At 37.7% G+C, this 21,000-nt stretch overlaps 1 protein-coding gene across 2 annotated transcripts; it reads right to left on the bottom strand.

The window, feature by feature from the left end:
- Positions 1-1,460: 1,460 nt before the first annotated feature.
- kcng2 (potassium voltage-gated channel, subfamily G, member 2) lies at positions 1,461-19,016 on the bottom strand. Of its 2 annotated transcripts, none has more exons than XM_017723156.2 (3): positions 18,587-19,016; positions 10,998-11,923; positions 1,461-6,353 (listed from the first exon to the last, which is right to left on the bottom strand). In XM_017723156.2, exons 2-3 carry the CDS (start codon positions 11,784-11,786, stop codon positions 5,604-5,606), a joined length of 1,539 nt encoding a protein of 512 aa, XP_017578645.1. In that variant the 5' UTR covers positions 11,787-11,923; positions 18,587-19,016; the 3' UTR covers positions 1,461-5,603. The 2 variants fall into 2 exon arrangements, with proteins under 2 accessions (XP_017578645.1, XP_017578644.1); XM_017723155.2 differs by having other exon boundaries at positions 1,462-6,353; positions 10,998-11,878; positions 18,587-19,015.
- Positions 19,017-21,000: the final 1,984 nt, after the last annotated feature.

Below are 21,000 nucleotides of genomic sequence, written 5' to 3'. Positions count from 1 at the left end.
TAGTTAAACATGCATAAAAGTAACTCCATTTAACATGTTTGTTTATCATACACTGAACAAAAATATTAATGCTTTTTTTTTTTGCTCCCATTTTTCATGAGCTGAACTCAAAGATCTAAGACTTTTTCTCTGTACACAAAAGGCCTTTTTCTCTCAAATATTGTTCACAAATGTGTCTAAATCTGTGTTAGTGAGCACTTCTCCTCTGCTGAGAATCCGTTCACCTCACAGGTGTGGCATGTCAAGATGCTGATTAGACAGCAGGATTATTGCACAGGTGTGCTTTAGGCTGGCTACAATAAAAGGCCACTCTAAAATGTGCAGTTTTACTGTATTGGGGGGTCTGGGGTGGGGTCGGTAAAACCAGTCAGTATCTGGTGTGACCACCATTTGCCTCATGCAGTGCAACGCATCTCCTTTGCATAGAGTTTATCAGGTTGTTGATTGTGGCCTGTGGAATGTTGGTCCACTCCTCTTCAATGGCTGTGCGAAGTTGCTGGATATTGGCAGGAACTAGAAAACGCTGTCATATACATATCCAGAGCATCCCAAACATGCTTAATGCGTGACCTGTCGGTGAGGATGCTGGCCATTCAAAAACTGGGATGTTTTCAGCTTCCAGGAATTGGGTAAAGATCCTTGCAACATGGGGTCGTGCATTATCATGCTGCAACATGAGGTTATGGTCGTGGATGAATGGGACAACAATGGGCCTCAGGATCTCGTCACGGTATCTCTGTGCATTCAAAATGCCATCAATGAAATGCACTTGTATTCGTTGTCCATAACATACAGTATGCCTGCCCATAGCATAACCCCACCGCCACCATGGGCCACTCAATTCACAATGCTGACATCAGCAAACCACTCACCCATAGCAATAATCCTGCTGTCTAATCAGCATCTTGATATGCCACACCTGTGAGGTGGATGGATTATCTTGGCAAAGGAGAAGTGCTCACTAACTCAGATTTAGACACATTTGTGAACAATATCTGAGAGAAAAAGACTTTTTGTGTACAGAGGAAAAAGTCTTAGATCTTTGAGTTCAGCTCATGAAAAATGGGAGCAAAAACAAAAGTGCTGTGTTTATATTTTGGTTCAGTGTAATATTAGTAATTTGTCATCTGTATGTCTGTCCATACAAATCATGCATCTTCATTTTTGTTGATTTTTACTTGTCTACATCATTTGAATATGGCAGCTGTTAAATTGTGTAAAACCTTGATGATGGATGAGCCAGTAGAAATAAAAATATAAATAAATAAAATTTTACATTGACTTAAATGAAAAGTTTAAACATGTTTTGCCTTCTCTTGTAAAGTTGCCATTTTGAAGATTTTTTTTTTTTTGTTTGTTTTGTTTGTTTTTTTTTTGGGACAGTGATGATATGGTACTGTGTACTAATCGGAGAGCACCAGCTTACAGCCAGTTTGCATGATTACATCTGTATTGACAAACCTCAAACCTTTGGGCATGTTGGATTGTTTATTTGCTGCAAATGTAAGCACTTTATAGTAGAGCACCAATGTTTCTAAGCCATTTTGCCACATATATGGTGTAATAAAGAAATATACCTTATTGTCAGTCAACAAAGAAGAGAGGACAAATTTTTATTAGAGATTGCAGGCTGGCAGTTTATTTGGCATGAAAATAAGTGCAACAAGGGATTACAACACACAAATTGTTCCTTTTTAATTTGACCAAGAAAAAATAGTGCTGTGTGTAAAGACATTTTAATCATTTGAATCAAAAGGTATTTTAAACTGAAACTATTTTTTTCCTTTTCCGTGTTCTGTGACTCCTTGTAACTCCTCCACACATTTAAGGCCATACATAATCTTGCTCCCCCCCTTATCGGTCAAATCTTCTCCAAATCGCAACTTCTACCCGCTCGCTCAGATCCTCCTCTTCCATTCATCTCTCTGTACCTTCTGCTCGTCTGACTACCATGGGGCAGCCGCTCTGCTCCCACACTCTGGAACTCCCTCCCCCCTGACATCCGTAACATTGACTCTTTTCCTCTTTTCAAATCCAGTCTTAAAACTCACCTGTTCAAATTAGCCTACTCTCTCTGTTGACTTTTTTTATTTTTTTTTTATTTTTTATTATTACTAGCTTATCTTGTCATGCACTGCAGCTCTGTGACTATGTCTACAGGTCTCTGGAACTGTATGGAAAGGAATGGAAAAACTTTCTTCCAAAAAAAATATTTCCTCAGTTGGTGTTTTGAGGATGATTTTGGAGAGAGCTGCTTGACACACAGGTCCTAAAAACTGTCATGCATTCAGCTAGGCTGATATCTGGTGACTTTTTCATTGTTTTCATACTCATCAAACCATTCAGTGACCTCTCATGCCCTGCAAATACGGATAGTGCCATTGAAAGTTGGCTTCTATAATAAGACGGGGCCAGTCGTGGGCTGGAGGTTAGGGAACCAGCCTTGTGACTGGAAGGTCGCTGGTTTGATCCCCTTGGATGACCGTTCATGACTGAGGTGCCCTTGAGCAAGACACCTAACCCCTAATTGCTACCCGGGTGCTCTAAATAGGGCTGTGCATGTCTGTGGGTTTTTCACTGCACAGATGGGTTAAATGCAGAGGTTCATTTATTCATTCAAGAATAAAAACATTTCTCAAAAAAATAAAACAAAAAAAATACAAGTGATGAATTATAAAAGTAATCGTAAGTACCTTAATGTATTCTGTGTTAATCCCTTGTTTTTAACATTTCATTTTGCTCATTGTGGAAATTAGCTTTCACAATTCTTCAGTAAATTGGAGCTCTACATGATGATCTACAGCCTTGTTGCGACCAATCAAACAGGTGATCCGCTGTATCAAAGATCCCTTGAAGCAGTATGTTTTATGTTGCATACAACAGCCTACCATCACATCACTACATCCCTTCTACTTGTCAGACTAAATTTACACCATTGCTTAATTGAAATAATGATTGACAGCCAGTCACAACAGGCTCTAAGCATTACTTCCTCCATCCAATGAAAAACTACCATGAGAATGGTGGGGCATTGAATTTTTCACCTGATGAAAAGGTTTTGTTGGGGAACATGTAATTCTGGCATATCCTTATCAAAGTGTGATGTTCTTCCTTCATTACTGATGCTAAAAAGGTTTTGGATTAAACTATGTGGAATGTCAGTACTTACACGTTTGCTCTTAAGGTGTAAATTTGGTATGACAAGTAGAAGAGACCAGTGACCTAAAACAAGGTAAAAACATGCTGCTGCATTTAATTAGTATTTGTCACAGTGTCTAATGATTTGCATTTCAATATTAAAACACAACAAGAAATAATAGCACATATTGAATAACACTTTCAGTATAGTGATTGCTTATTGGCATTTTTTTCTGCCAGTTGTCGTTTCTGTTGCCGGTCACTAAAAATATTTATTATTAAGATTTAATAATGTTTTTAGCAAATTACCTCAAAAATGTTGAATGATCTATTTACAGCAGACATCAACAAATAATCATAGTATAGCCGATACGTGTTGAAAGTTTCATTTATAACAGAGGCAGAGCAGGCTAGTGTTTCTTTGCTTTTGTTGCATTAACTGCATATAAGAGGCTCCAGCACCCCCTGCAACCGAGGAGAATAAGAAGGTTAGGTTACTCATTCTAACTAAGCAAAATACCTCTTTGTTTTGGCTTTAATTGGACAGTATTCTTCATATCTCCATCCATACACATGAAGCAATGTGTCTGTTTTATAAACTAAGTAGTGCAGAATGTCTAAATAATGAAATGAATAAAGAATGAACTAAATAAAGAAATTACATAACATGAGGTGCATCGGGTGGCAGAATTTTTCTGACATGCCAATGTGCTTCCTCATTCTGTTCTCTCCCTTGAAGAAAATGGTAAAGGATGTCCATAGACCAGTGCCATCATTTTTTACATCACTCTTAAATTAGAATCAGAATCAGAGTACTTTATTGATCCCAGAGGGAAATTGCAGTTGTTAGAGTTGCTATCTTTTATTTCAAAGAAGAAACACTTTTAAAATTTAAGACAAAAAAGAGAAATTTGCAGTATGTACAAGTTTAAATTCTTACAAATACAGTAAAATGGCAGTGGCTGTGATAATAAATGAGACATACTGTATAAAACCTCTGTTATAGAGTTATAGAGTTTAATGGCAACAGGTAAGAATGACTTCATGTGGCACTCTGTGGTGCATTTTGAATGAGTCTTGCACTGAATGTGCATTCACACCTGTAATGATGGACTGATGAACCACAGCCCTACTATGTCCCTCCCTGTGTGGTTGTGGGTGGACTGTTCTTGCTGACACAGTCTGATCATGTAATGCATTGACACTATGCATGAGCTGTCATTAAATGTGTTTTCAAACCCAATTTTTACACATATTTACTGCTCTCTTTCCCATAGATCTAAACCCAGATATCATGTCCTTGAAACACTAGCCAGTTAAACAGCTTTCGCAACAGAAGCTCCTTACACCCATGCCCGAATAATGAATTCATTTCAAGGATTTAGTTTTGCCATCTTTATCCACAGTTGAGGTTAGCTGGTCAGCTGGGCAGCTGAAGCTTTATTCATGCCGCAGCGTAGGATGTTAATATCTTGAGTATATTGTTAAAAAAATGTTTAAAAAAAAAAAGATTTGTCAGTGCACTGTAGAAAAAAAATACTTCATGGCAACAAGTAATTTCATTGGATTTATTCAGCTCTAATAAATACTTTGAATTATACAGTGCAAAGTGCAAAATAAAAAGATTAGATGAAAAAAATGCAAAATTTTACATCCTTTCAAACCTCAGAAACATTTGAAATGAATCTCTTCCCTATTGCACTTACAGCGTGTTCCTCTACACATTATCTGCTGTACTGTTGTTTTTACTGCCAGTATAACAGATAAACTGGCCCTTTGAAAAAATATTTCACCCTTTGGAAATACTGATATGATTGTTGTCCTACTCCAGAGCCTGAAGAGTGTGTTGAAAGAATAAAAAATCCTGAGTCTACAGCATTTAGAAGCAAGTCATCAAATTTTGAGAAATCATCTTTAGCCAGAAAAGAGATCTTCGTGCTGTAACAGTAGATGCAAAATAGTATGATAGTCATCAAACAGAGAGCAAAGGTTTAAATAGCAGTGTTCACCATGCCATTGCTTTAAAAGTTGTGCTTTGCATTAGAGTATTAACTTATAACGGTACATGAGATTAGCTCCACTGTGTCCTTTCTAAACCTTCCTCTGTGCAGCATTTAACTCGGCTCATGACAGTGCACTCCAAAAATAGTGTGCCTATTTTTATTACGTATGAACAATAAGGAAACTTTAACATTAGGTTATTACTGGGCCTATGAGATTTTGAGTTTGGGATATCAGTCCTGGGCTCAGTGGCCCATGGAACAACCTATTTGTTGTACATCCCTTGAGCTGTGGCCATAAGTTTTACATGCAGTAAAAATTACAACTGGCCAAAATATTTGATTCGTATTTGTATCTTTGGAGGGCACTTTAAGCAGATGTGGTATGACAACACACCATTTTCTACATTTTATTTTTAAGTATTTTATCTTCTAATCTCTTGAGACTTTTGCATTGGCATGGGTTCAGTGCTCCTCCCTGTGGAGGGAACTGTCTGTGTCTTGTGAGTCTTCGCTGTTCTGGGACTTGGTGCTGTCCTGCAAATGGGGTTTGTGGAGTGTAGCACGGCTTTGCTCCTTCAGCTCCAGGTAGGAGCGGGAGAAGGTGTGGAATATAGATGTGACTGGGAACGCCATGAGCAAGATACCACTAAGGATGCTGCTCAGTGCCACAACCTGTCCCGGAATACTGCGTGGCACCATGTCACCATAGCCCACCGTTGTCATGGAAATGACAGCCCACCAGTAGCTGCCAGGAATGCTGGTGAACTCCTGCTTGGCACCCATCTCACTCTCAGCCAGGAAGACCAGTGGTGAGAACAGTGCCATGGCGACACACAGGAAAAGCAGCAGCAGGCCTAACTCACGTGTGCATCTGCGTATGGTCAGCCCCAGCGTCTGAAGGCCCAGAGAGTGACGAGCTAATCGCATCACATAGAAAATGCGCAGTGCTCGCAGGACTCGCAGGACCAAGCTTACCTTCTCCAGGTAGTTGTTTCCTGAGGTAGTGGGCCGGTCTCCCACCGACAGAGAGTCCAAAATCAGAGTGATGTAGTATGGCAAGATGGCAACCACGTCAATGATGTTGAGAGGGTAGCGCAGGAACATGCATTTCCTCTGTGTCTGAATGAAGCGCAATAAGAATTCTAAAGAGAACCATCCCACACACACCGTCTCAAGCACAAAGATATTGTAGCATCTCTGGGAGCACTCACCCTAGGAGAGAAAATAAGATAAGAGTCACTGCTATTTAGCCTACTGATGCAATGCTTTCCTTTTTCTATTCACAAGATCACTTTACTCCCAGATTCGTTGAGTTTAACATATATTGATTAAACAGAACAACAGACAGCAACATAACAGCAATATCTACCAAATCCAGCACAAAGATGTCCACAAAATCTGGGAATCAACTTTTGTTTGACTGCCAGAACCTAGCAGATTTTCTTGGATTCAACAAGTTGAATTCACCCACTGGGAAATTTTCATTCTTCAGTTCTCATCCAACAATACAATCATAAATTAAGTAATGTTCATTGCAAAGGACAGATTTCTGCAGGCCATGATTAAACATTAGGTACTCTGGAGAAAATCATCAGTTTCCTCCTCAGCTCATGTCACTCTCATGAATCTTATTACAAGCTTCACTCAGACATACATGCTTACTTTCCCTTAAAGTTTCATTAGGAACTATGGCAACTGCTTCAGATTTAGAAAATCTGCTCTAATTCATTCACCTCATAAACCCTAAATGATCCACTGCTTCCTCAGAAATAATAGTTTTACCAGGTTTAGAGTCTGTAAATATTTCAAGGTATTATTACATATGATCATTGCACTTTTGAGTCAGAGAAGGTAGACGTTTGTTCAGGTTTTTTCCAATAATGCAAAGTATATATTTATTTAACAATTCCAACTTGGTAACAAGTCATCCTTACTTTGCAGTGTCAGATTTACAGCATCTGCATCTTCAGCTGTTCAAGTCATATATTTCACTATATTTGCCATGGTTGTTTCTCATGAATGCTACAGTAAATCTCCTAACTATGCACAAAACCCAAAATATCTGTTACAGTCAGCCAAGTGAAGCAACCCAGCTCAACAAAGGAGCACTTCTGAGAGAACAGAGCATGACTGTGGTAAGTAAACATGGCTACAGGAAATGTAATTTACATAACACTAGACCACTACATGAAGCCACACTTGCTGGAAAGGATTAGGATTCTATCTGCAGTAGATATCAGACTCTGCATCTTGTTCGTATTGGTCTGTTTGCACACTGCTAAATCAGTTGTATTGTTTGCATTGTGTTTAGGGGGTGGGGAGGGGAGCGCAGATTCAGTAAGAGGAGAATATTTGCAAACCATTAGCTTTACTCTTGGCAATCAAGAGTATCATGTTGTCCTTTTGATGGCAAGATTTTTGGCTGAGTGCGTTCTTCAGTAACAGTGCATCTACACATTAACTGACTAGATCCAATTAAAAACAGACTATTACCCAGTTGAGTATACTCTCTTTGACCTCTTCTCAGAATGTCTGAGAATCTGGTTAAAACAAACAACATGGGTACTTGTGTGACTTAAGTTCAGTAATTACAGGGAAAAGCATAATTTACACTAGAAACTCACTAGAAACCTGTCCAACAGATGATTTTGGGTTCTACAGCTGTTGAACTAAACATTAACTAAAGACGGATTCATAGATTCATGTGAGATTGACATTGTGAGATTGCAGTGATTTTACAGTGGATGTGAATCGCCTGCCCCCCACTGTTTTAATTACTGCCATGAAGAGAAAAAAAAAAATCAGATGGGCTCCTAGGATCCTCATTCTTATTGAAGCCTGACACAATTGTAATTAAATTAAGCTGCTCATTTGTAGGCTCTATTTTGTAAATTCCTCTTAATCTCTTTAAAATGTAAATCAAGCAAAGTTGTATTTCTTAACCCAATGCAAATATAGATAGTGAAATTACCAGAACATTTACATACAATGTTCTCACCATGAATTGGGATTAGAAATCTTAAAGTGAAAGAAGTTTAACTAAGTAACTGTTTGAGTGCACAGTATAGCATATATCTAATTCACTTTTAACATGAAATATTTTAAAAACTATATAAGCAAAAAAAACACTGGACATATCCAATAACACACACATTTTACCATGAGATTTCAGACAATGCAATTATATATAATAATGTGTCCCGACAGCAAAGGAACATTCGAATGTCATATCATAGCATCATAGCATAGCACTGAATGTCAACGTCATGTTTGCCATCAAGTCAAAATATAAACCATGGACTCAGCACAAAATAGTTGAAGTTGTTCTACTGCGGTTTGGGACATTTGTTTAATAAAGTGTGTAACGGATTTTATCCCCATAACATCAGGAAGCAAATTAGTCTAAATAACATATCAAAATTGTATAAGATTCAAACTCTGGAGTTAGGCAGCTTGGTTGTATCTGCTAACTAATTATCATCTAAAGCAGAGTTCATTCAACTTAACTCCTAACAACACAGAAAGAGCACTGCCTTGTAAAAGGTGCTTTCACGTGAATTCACTTTCCTTATCTTTATGATCACAAAACACACTGAATTTCAGTCTTTTTGTCATGAACTGGAGGATTAGCTAATGAACTGGGCCAAACTGAGCTCCATGTTCAATCAACCTCAATACATTGAGGGATACCCTCATTTACAATGTAGCGGAGTAATACAAGAATCAGGGTTTGAGAAGTTGTACAGTAAAATAAATAAATCAATAAATCAAATGCTATAATTAGATAATAAAAATCATAAAAGTAAAAATTAATAATATGAAAGTACTAATAAACTGTTAAATCAAGAAACGTTTAAAATTACAATGTAAAACTTATCAAGTAACAGAGCAGATAAGGATAAGATAAATAAAAACATAAATTAATGAAATAAAAGAAATAGATGTAAGACAATAATTTGACAATAATAAAATAAATAAAATGAATACTAATAAAAGAAATAAAAAGAATGATGAAAATAAAGAGATAAAAGTACAAAAGTAAAAATGTCCAAGTAAAAACAATAGCTAAAACTAAAATTAAATAAAGCAGTTGCAGGCTGTATGGAGGTGGTTAGAGACTAAAAGTTTAAAATGTTCATGTGACACAAGAGAGCGAAGCTTTAGAGTTTCCTGTAATAAATTCCAGATCGCTGGTTCACTGTAGCTAAAAGCAGATTTTCCCAGCTCTTTAAGAGCTCTCAGTATCTGAAGGGATAGCCAATCACTGGAACGAGTCGGCATTGTTTTCATTATTTGCATTATGGCCAGTAAATGCTTTATAGATAAAAAAAAAGCAACAATTGTTTATCCTTTCAACCTCTTCATTTGCAGTTTGTTTTGCACAGTAATATCTGCCCATGGGGCAGTCATGGGCTGGAGGTTAGGGAATCAGCCTTGTGACCGGAAGGTCGCCAGTTCAATCCCCAAAGCCAACAGCACATGACTGAGGTGTCCTTGAGCAAGACACCTAACCCCCAACTGCTGCCCGGGTGCTGTGGATTTGGCTGCCCACCGCTCCGGGCAAGTGTGCTCACTGCCCCCTAGTGTATGTGGTGTTTCATTTCACGGATGGGTTAAATGCAGAGGTGAAATTTCCCTATTGTGGGACTAATAAGGGTCACTTAAACTTATTATTAAGCCTTTTGGTTTGGTCCAGTTCCCAACCATGTGCATCCTTCATAATTATCTTCCTCACAGACATGTGCCAGTCACATACATGACATTTGGCTGTACTGGGAGGAGTGTCGGTTGTACCAGGAGGGGTTTTGGTTGTCAGATGTGTCTTGGAGAGACGGATGCATTTACACCGCTATAACGTGGCTCATGTGCATCTCAGAACACCTTCTAAAATGGTTTGAGTGATTGGATTTATATCTGTTTTAAATGTGTCTTGAATGTGTTTTTATTTGGCTTGACCTTATCCAGACATAATCCTAATACACAAGATACATTATTCTGTTAGTCAAATCACAGATCCCATTTACATTTGGTCACTTTATTTGACTAGTATCTGAGTCTAATAAGATTTTAGCCATATTCGTTTACATTTGGTAGTCAAATGCATTTCCAGTTAGTCATACTGAAATCCTTCTGCTGTGGGGGGGGTATGCAAACCATGAGCATCCTCTGTGATGTCCTGATAATCCTGACACTCCAAATGCATGATGTGACCAGGTATAAATGGGGTCACAGACAAATTACATTGCTGGACTTCCTCAGGTAAAACAAATCCAACTCAAATTGTGCTTAAGAACATTATTACTCAATTATTTTTTATTTCAATGTCAGATGAAATATTCTTTGATGTAAATTTAAAATTCTTGTGTTAGAGAGGATGATGTTTGAATGTTCTGCAGTGTTAGACAGCAGCTTTTTATAGATAAATAAAAAGGTGCTTCAGAAAGAGACAGAGAGAGAGAAATGAGGGCTATTGCTACTACATTTAGCAGACAATATAAAAATATTAACAAACAACTCGGAAGTGTACTTGAGATTAATTCTTACAAACTCCAAACTATTGTATTACAGTAGCAATAATTTTGTCTCTCAGTGACAAATTCATAAAAATATACATGTTCTACATGCACATTGGACATACCAGAACACCATTCACAGCATACTGTAACATTAGACAGCAGCAAGACAGAGAGACATTGTCTTTGTTATAAGCCATGTTATGCCTGTTCCAAACCAGATGTTCTTATATTTATGAGAAGAATTGTTCTCTACTGATAGGTTTCTATAGTTCTGGACTATTGGTCAAATCTGTGTTCTGGACACCAAAACATACTGCTAAGTATGTAAGCATTCACTCACCCTTTCCTCTTCCTCTCTCAGGTCTGGCATGGTACTGACACAGAGGGTGACTGCTGTTATGGCCACAAACACTACAGACAGGCAGGCGAAGATCTTCCCTGGCAGCCCTGAGTGTGGGTTCTCAACCATGTTGCTTAGGTTGTGCATGCACCCAGCCGGACGGCCCTCTGGCCCCGGTGCCTCCTCACAGGATTGCAGTAACAACAGCTCGATTTCTTCTTCCTCCTGCTGCAAATGCTCTCGCTGGTCTTCCTGCCTGAGCCGCAGCTTCCTCAGGCAGCACCAATCTAGACTGGCCTCCTTCACACCCCAGTATAGCAACTCCTCCTGGAAGGATAGAGCACACATCTCTCGAAGGAGCCGCAGCTTTCCAGCTGCTAGGAAAGTCACAATGCAGCGGAAGGCATTTGGGCTGCGGTCAAAGAAAAACTCATTACAACATGCATCGTAGTCATCACACAAATCCAAGATTTCCTCAGCATTGCTGCAGCACCGTAGCTTCCCTAGACGTGTCAGGGGGAAGTCCTCAAGCGTCGACCATGGGATGCTATAACGGATACCACCTACATTAATAATGGCAGTGCTGTCAGTGAAGAAAGCTTCGTCTGTAATGGCTGTTCTACACTGAATCTCTTCCTCTTGCCCAGAAGGCCATGGCAGCTGTCTGGCACGTTTGTAGAAGACACCCTTCTTGGTACCAGTTTCTACAGGGCTCTTTAAAGGATTGAAGTGGAAGGTGGTAAACTGATGCTCGGTGCTGCCTGCAAGGAAGGCCACCTCCTGGTACATCTCTGGTCATTCACTGGCCAGGACCCACACTTCACTGGATCAAAGGTCAGAATTTACCAGGCCACTGTCACCCCTCCACTCTCTAGTGATTTCTGTGAGAGAGTAGAAAGGAAGTGTTGCAGATTGGAAATCTTGAACTGGTGGGAGGAACACACAAGCTTTAAGATTCATTCTTCATCATGAAATTTAAAATGAATAACATGAATATTAGCCTTTGACAGTTACCAGCTGGAGTTACTCCTCCAGTGCATGTTAACCGTTATATTCCTACATATATAAAAAAATTTACAAAAAATACATCACCATGTTAATAAAACCAATATTTGACTAGGAATATGGTCTTCCATTGTAGTATATATGTGTACACAAGAGGTCATTTGTTACAGTGATTTTATCATGGGTCAATAGGCAAGACACAAATCCTCATAAAAAATAACAAATGCAATAATGCAGAGTTCAATAAACAATGTATATTTATGTAAATAATCTGGAAACCTTTCCATTACATTCTGGCACTGAGCGTCCTACTTATAAATGCTGCACCATTTAAGGTGGAACAGGAAAATATGAACAAGTAGCTGGTGAAAAAGAAGCTGACCAGTTTTTGCTTGAGAATAATATTAACTTAATATTGTTGTTTCACAGAACCAATAGAACAGAACTGAACCAATAAAATAGTATCGTTTTGTTACATTTGCCAATGTTTGTGATAGCTAATCACAACTGTTTCACCATTTAAGGTGGAACAAGAAGCTGGTGAAACTTCAGCCTCGTAGTTTTAGTGCTGGTATTATTTTTTTTATCCTACCTGCAGGTTTTATATAAAGGGCATATAAATATGATATATGATAGCACATTTTGACAAATTAGCATTTGTCAAAGGTTTTTTTTTGGCAAAGTGACGTGAAATTGATATGCAGTAGCATTAGCTTGCAGTAATAGTATTATGATTTTTTAACAACTTCAAAATTCAGACAAAAATGTACACAGGACGAAATATATCAGGTTCTGATTTTTATTTATCACAGGGCTGAACATTTTTCGAAAAAGCCCATTGATTTTGGCCATAGAGAATTCGAGCTTGGATCCTGAGTTCCAAATGTGGGCATAACACGAACTGCACTTGTCTACAGAGCCGCCCCCGCTGTTTTCTGTTTCTAACAACGCATTCATTCAGCAGTCACTGCTATTCAGTCAAGGATGTATCTAAAAGTTCTGATGTATCCAGAAAGCTTAGATTGATGTTTTTCTCACAGAATTGGTCAGACCCATCAAAACCTGATTGGTAGGACCCTCTGTCAATTCGTAATTATACTGATAGTTAATGTGTTAGAACTTCTCTTAACCTTTAGGCTAAACTTTAAGTCATAGGAGAGGTTAGCTAAATGTACCTAGATACCACAGAGAAAAAGAGTTCCTTATTCTTGGCAAATATTCCGCTGGGTGCTTGAAGAATTTACCCTCTTTTGTTTCCCCGGTGTGTAAATGTATTTCCATGAACGGAATGAGAGCAAATTAGACGAAGTCGGAAATTTTAAGTTACAATGTAGTTATCTGTTCTTCATATGATACTCACCGAAACACGATAGACCTTTCCCTTCTGTTGAAAGCTTGCTTTGACAAGCACTACAGGCTTACCTGCACTCAGGCTAATTGAGTACATACTCAGCACAATATTACTGCTTACCCCCCTTAAAAGCAGATTTAGGCTCCAAAGAGGCAACAGGCCTTGAGGCTTGGTTTTTGGTGAATTCATTAAAAGTCAGGATGGCATACTTCGAGCCATTATCGTCTTTGGGACGACAAATTATTCAATCTTAGTTGTCCGTTTCCCCCTTTGGCTCTCAGTGCCAGATATAGTGGCAGATCAAACTAAACCATTATGACAAGTGTGTTTGGAGTGCTTGATTTTAATAAAACCTTTATCCATTACAGACTGGGGGTGACTGACTTGTCTTGACCCTCTATTATCTGAATCTGGTTAGGCAACCTTAATAATGTGAGCTATATTTTTCTCAGCATGCCAAGTCTTTAAAATATAGCTATTTTTAGCTATGGCCTACAGTATCTGTTTCACTCTCTTCACTTCTTCATTTTTACTTCCTTATCATTCATTTCAGAATATCTTCTTATTTTTTCATTTTCTTCAGTTTATCTCTTCATACCTTTTGTCCATTATTAACTCACCAAGTAACACAAAAATGACTTCAAAAGTTTACTTTTTTAATTTGCTGACTGCAACCACAACAGGTTTAATCGAATTTGTATATAGAATATTTTTCAATGGCTTTGAAAATGGCATCAGTCAGATTTTTGAATTCTAATTCATTTGTTGTATAATCTGACTGCCTCACACACACACACACACACACACACACACACACACACACACACACACATATACATACATACATGCATACATATATACATATATATATTTTTTTTTCCTAAGCTGCTTATCCTTCTGGGTCACAGGGGGGAGCTGGAGCCCATCTCAGCAGTCTTGGGCGGAAGGTAGGATACACCCTGGATTTCATGGTTTCATGCCTCATAACAAATGAATTCCGCATCAATGTGTGAAATCATTAAAAAGCATTTAGCTGTTCATGGATGAAATTGTAACTATAATGTTGCTTGCATGGCCCACTAGTCAGACACTACTACAGAGGTAAACATCAGAAAACAATGCTTAACAAATGCGCATAAGAACTTGTTTTTTCTTAAACCAAGGGGTTGACAATATTTTCAAATACTGTTCAACCTGGCAGCCTCCAAAATATTACTGTATTTACTAAAGGGTTCACTTTACTTTCTTGCTACTTTGCAACAAACAGCGTAAATATTAAATTAGTTGAATGTTTTACAAGCCTCAAATGTCTGTATTTTTGGTAGATCCCTCATAAATACTGTAAAACAGTGTTATGTATATGAATGAACATTGAACAATATAAATATTATTTATTTATATTCGGTTCATGCAGATAAATGGCAATGGGTGAGCGTGTAAATGAGATACTTTCCTTTAAACAATGGTTCTGTAGCTTCGTTGATGTGAAATAACTGCAAGCCAATTAAATATTTTATGCAAAATATGGTGCGTGAACAAATTTAGAGTTCTATAGAATTTTGAGCAATATAATTCAATAACTTGATAAGCAAGCTCTTCATGATGTGAACATTTGTACATTTCTGTGTGTATGAATGGTTAAGGTTATATGACAAAAACTATAAAGTTAACTGCAGTATACAGTTTGGGCAACAAAGTTCTTGTCCTTATTCAGCAGCCCAGTATGTGTACATATGAATGTAAAATATGTTTTGCAATAACAGCAAACACACTACATTTCTTGGCAGAAGACCCTTACAGGAAATATATTATAAATATATTAGACCCTTACAGTCACATAAATTACATGAGAAGTGTGCAAAAACTACAGTGATTACATGATTTTTACCTGCAGACATTTTCATGTGATTGCATTTAATCATATTTTTTCACAAACACCTTTTGTGAAAAAAAGTAAACAACTTTTTTCAATTTTAAAATGTGAACTGTGCAAAAACATTTTTCCAGATGTGAAATGTGTCTGACTTTTAGATAAGATGAATTGTTTATTTTGATCATTATTTTTATTAAATGTTCATTATGTTCACTGTGTTTTATCATATTGTGTTGTTGCTTTTTAATAAAGGTAAGTACACCATATAAAGTCCACACTATGTGTTACAGGGATTTTACCCTCCCTTAAAGAAAGAAAAACATAAAAAATGTTTGCATATGAAAAAAATATGTGATCTTGCGTCGTCTCAGGGCGTGAAATATTACATGACCACATATTCACATTTATGTCATGTGCATTTGTGATCATGTGGTTTTTAGACGCTTCAAATGTAAAATATGTGTGATGTTCTTAGTAACCCATGGATTTTATTCATGGTGAAATTACAGTGTCACAATGCCTCTTATGGCTTATTGCTTTATTCTAAACGCAAAAAAAGCAAAGAAAACTCAAGTCATGAGTTTGCTTTGCCTTTTCAATGCAAAACCTGACTTGGGGCCCCTTCCCCTAAACCACACATCTTCATTCATTCATGTCGTCATTGACATAATGGTAACCCAGTAGTTCTTTAATTATATATTAAAAACTTATTGAATCTTACCTTAGGAATTTAGCTTTTTTTTACATAGACAGTGGGACACAGGTAATCTAAGGCAGGTCTTTTTACTTGGAGAAACTTCATTCTGCAGCTAGATAGAAAGAGCTGATGATAAGCTCTGTTCCAATTCAGTCCAACTCCCTATGGTCAGCTACATAATTACTGGCACTTCTGAATCATATAAAATATAATAATGTAATGATTTATGTACATATAATGATTTAAGTGTTCCTCAAAATTGTTTGGGGAAATTTATCTAATAGAAATCGGTTTTGTTATTATTTTTATTTTATTTTAGCCTTTTAAAAACAAATCTATTGACACCCATAAAAATTATTTTAAACCCAAGCAATGTTCATCTTTGGGGAAAAATATATTTCTTTTTATAACTCCTAGTCTCCAGGAGCTACATTCTTGCAGTGACCATTTCTCCTTCCTTGGTATATAAAAGTAAAGTGACACACGCCACATCCTTTTGTTATCTATCAACATGGGTAAAACTGAAGAGCTGGCAACCCAAAGAAACAGAAGATTGTAGACCTGCGCATATTTGGAAATGGTTATACAAACTTAGCAGTCATTTGAAATGACCGTTATGCACAGCCAAGGTGGCAATATATATATGAAGTCAGTCAGCAGTTTGGAATAACTAGTGTTTGTTCATGCAGGTGAGGTTTGTGCAAACCTCCCCCTTTGCGTAACTGTATATATATATATTTTGTTGTTGTTCTTTTTTACTTTTACTTAATAGCATAACTAGCCAGCTAACAGCAGTGATTCATAGGGCTTAATGTTAGTATAGTTACCCACAGTCCTGGGGTAGTTAATAAAAAAAATCCATTACAAGTTACTTCTTTACTAATTAATACTAATTCATAATAGTTAATCAATGCTAATTAATACTAGTTAATCCTTTACCATTACTCATTTAAAAAAAAGGGCCTTCCCCAAATGGTTCAATGCAACCCATTCTAACTCCAGTGTTTGTTTATTGACAACTCAGTAATTAAGAGTGGTGTCCCAACACCTCAACTCAGTAATTAGGAGGGGTGCCTCAATACGTTTGTCAATATAATGTATTACCTTCTGGTTATTTGGTGCTTTATATCAATAGGCCACAGGAGTACCAGTCTCTCAGCATCTGCTCAAAGTCAGTGTTTGATGTTTGAGGGAATGAAAGCAGGTAATTTAGGAGAAATATCCAGTCATGTCGTACTTTCAAAACTAAAATCTAATCTAAAAGGAAATGAGAATGGAAAGATATCTAATATGCTACATATGTAAAGATAGATGCTATATACACTTCTTGCTGAAAGATACAGGCTTACATAACCAGCAAATAGACTTCAATGTTGCAGTAATAAAGCTGCTGCATTGCTGGAATACCTATTGCATCCATCCGTGAAATGTTCTCTTGGTTTAAAAAGTGAGAGGCAATGCAGTACAGATATGCATTCAGTGAGGAAAGTAACTGAAAATGTGTCTTCAAACAGTGAATATGGTTTGAGCTATGCCTCTGGGAGGTGATCTACACCATGAAATTGATTCTTCTGAAGTGGTGTGCTCTTATAAAGCAGCCTCCTCACCTGGTTGGAATCTCTATAGATACAGATTTTGAACATAAGACAAGATAATGCAGTCTAAAGCAATCACAAGTAAATGCTCACAAAGGTGCGTGCTGTGCAGGACCATCTAAGAAAATCACACGCATATAAAAGTAATCTTCAACTGACCTGGATGTGTTTTATTTTTAAATTGGTTAGGACTAAAGCTCTAATGATGAGTGTAATTAAAGTCTGTGCAGTTCTGTGAACTGGACCAGTCATTTATTTTATTAAGGTTATAAGAAACAGAACTTTAAGGGTGTTTTGCAGTTTCTCTGCATGTTAACAGACATGAAACACGCACCTATGTATATACCCCTAACTCTCGTGCCAGACACACGTGCTTTCTACGACTTCCTCACAAGCTGTATTTCTGCAAATAGCAAATAATGTATTTATGCATTTCTCTTTAGTTCGTATTATGATGGGCATATTATTAATACCACTTCAAGACTAGGTGCTGTTTTTTGTTTATAGTGGGGAAAAGCAGATCTCAGGAAAGGCTATTATAAGCTGAAGAGCACAGCTAGACTGAACTGCCTAGTTGTGTGTGTTAAAATAAAATCGCCGGTTCGACTTCGTGTAAAAGGGGTTGCCAGAACTGGCAACATTAACGCTTCAAAGCAGACTCTTTTAATGAAATCACATCCAATAAAACTGCATGACGATATTTACAAGTCAATTCTGCGTGGCTTGTAAAATTGGTGCATGTGTAAGTCAGTCTGTGTGCTGCCGTCAGCGTCTTTAGAATGGGATCAGCCTGGAAGTTCTCTGGAATTCTGCTTTGTGACAACATCAGTCCCAAAAAGCGCTACAAATAAATTTGATGTGATTTGAAAGTTTAAACGCCTTTACACGCGCATCTGTTTCAGGATCCCTCTGGGTCGTCATCGTAGTGTTTGAAAAAGACCATAAAGTCATGAACAGCGCGTGTCGTTTACCAGACGCTTTATGCTGGAAGTTCAGACGACCACCTAAATGCAAGATGGAGCCAAAGCCCCGACTGTGAAAACCAGCACGGTTATACAACCGACTCACCCGATGTGTGTGAAATAAATCCAGTCATGTAGTCGCCTCTTCCATTTGCCATGCGGTAAAAAGTCCCTGTTGCACTGCATCGTCAGTGCTCGAGCGAAATTACGCCGAGTGTGATTTTCCAGACCCGTCCCATCCGCGTGTAGCAAGTTTCACCGCGACCTGAAGTTGAATACCTGGAACATCGCCAGAGGAAACTCACAGCAAGCTCACTCCATACGAGTTTAAAGGAAACAGGTCTTTTCCACACAAGCGCTCACAGCCGCAACGCGTGGCACAGGAATTCCCCGTATTTTTAAAGGTTATTTCATGCAGCAGCGCAACGACGGCAGGGATAATATGGGAGCTGCCGTTTTTCCCGCCCCTAAATAAGCCACCGCACAGCAAGCAGCCTCAGCGGCGTCCGTGTTTGAAGTGTTGACGCGCAAAGACGCCCCTTTAGCGAAGGGAACGCATCAGCGAGCAATTCGTTGGGGGTAAAAATTCTGCACGACGGCGTTTTTGTAGTCATGTTGGGTAATAATGTGCGTGCGTTTTGAAGAACTAGGACCTAGATAGCGCCTTCTTTTGACGTCTGAGTGAGCTTAAAGGCTAAAAAACATCATAAAATGTAGCATCATCTTTACCTCAGTGTGTTTCATGGGTAGGATTTTATACAATAGCTTAGCTGCCATGTTTGTGACATATTGGAGTATGAATAGACATAAATGTATTAACGCTTTGCGCATTAATACATAATAATAATAATAATGTAGTCTTCATAAAGGCTCATAAATTAGCTCACAGATGTACTAACAGGCTACATGTCAGTCCTCTTCACTACTGGACCACGAATTTTGCTTAGTGAAATAAACTGTAGAACACAAAAATAGACGTAAAAGAAAGGACTGTATGACCACTGGGGGGAGCCAGAGTAGCAGATTCTTGCGGCTGTGGTGGGACATAGGAAGTGACCTTTGTCTTGAAATGACAGTTGTTGTGATTTTCCTTCTTCAGTTGCTAGATGCACTTCCCAAAACTCCAAAATCAGTCAGTCATCAAGAGCAGATCTTCGGTATCTTTAGTTGGGTAACTGGGCCTGTCACAGTTATTACGTAATCGCCTGATTACAATTATTTCATCTTACCACATTTATTTTACGCCATCATTAAATTTCACAATCATACTGATGTTGGCTTGAGCCACATAAATGCAAATAAAACAAATCACTTCTTTCTTCTTTTCCTTTTCTAACTTTTCTAACAGTTCTAACGTTTGTGTGCTATAAAATGTTCAGGGGGACTATCAAATTGTTCATTCGATAGCTAGTGTAGCTAACCAGGACAAATGTTTTTCACTTATATTTTCACAGTCTCCAGAGATAAATGTGAGCTTTGGCTGACTGTGTAACTGTAGACACTTGTTACACAGAACATATTGCAGCATATCCCTTGTTAGCTGCAAAGAAAAGATGACTAATAAGCCAGTCTAGTTGTTTTCTGATTTGTACTTTATTTGCCGCAAAATGAACAAGATCATCAGCTACAATTTCATGATCATGACAGGCACTTAGCGAACATATTCCATTGCAGTTCTTTTGCTGCATTAACTCCACATACACTGCTCCAATTCCTTTATGTTTATTTACCTTTAAATTTAAATAGAAAGTTAAGTTATGAAAAGATACAAATACGCAGCTATTCCCCGGGACTATGAATGTAGTCTACCTTTAACATTCATTGAAGATACACAATTAGTGACCTTAAGACCACTGTTGTAGGGTCTAGGGTACATCTACTTTGTTTGTACCATTATTGTAGCCATTTTTTATGATAATATGGGAAAATGAAAATGATCTGTTACAAATTTATGGGATAATCTAATGACAGTCATTCCTCTGGAAATGAAAGGTGACAGATGAATAAAAAAGTGAACATTTATATACATATACAACTGTATATTGCCAAAAATTTTTAAATTGCCAGTTTTTTATTTTTGCTAGGGATGGCTGGTCCATTTGAGAAAATTAAGCACTGCGTGATAAAAATAAAATGGAGAAAAATCATAATTGGAACTAATAATATCAAAATGCCTTTGGAGAGGCCAAAAACTTTCTTTACTTCAAATGTAAGTTAATGTAAAGAGTTTTTCTAAGCATTTCTGGACCATGTCTATCTATTGGTCCGGTCATCGTGAAATTTTTACAGATTGTAATGGACAGCTCAAAGAAAAAATTGGGAAAAACTGGAGATGCGTGTTTTTCAGTGACAACATTTTTGGAACATCTAACCCTACTGTAAAAATGCATTAAGCATGCTGGTACAATTGCTTAAATGGAAAAAAAGATGAAATCAGTTGTATAATCTACATGTAGTAGTACATTTGAAGACTTTGACAGGACAGTTGACTTCACCTTAGGTCCTCCTCTGTCTGAGCAA

This window comes from Pygocentrus nattereri, chromosome 1 (assembly GCF_015220715.1).
Source record: "Pygocentrus nattereri isolate fPygNat1 chromosome 1, fPygNat1.pri, whole genome shotgun sequence".
Taxonomy (NCBI): Eukaryota; Metazoa; Chordata; class Actinopteri; order Characiformes; family Serrasalmidae; genus Pygocentrus; species Pygocentrus nattereri.
The sequence above is the reverse complement of the archived record's forward strand: the minus strand, read 5'-3'. Positions and strand labels throughout refer to the sequence as shown.

Excerpts from the sequence above, each read along its gene's own strand:
- kcng2 (XM_017723156.2), bottom strand. The coding sequence starts at position 11,786 with ATGTACCAGGAGGTGGCCTTCCTTGCAGGCAGCACCGAGCATCAGTTT. Across the intron at positions 6,354-10,997 it reads TGAGAGAGGAAGAGGAAAGG|GGTGAGTGCTCCCAGAGATG; the intron begins GTGAGTGAATGC and ends TTTCTCTCCTAG.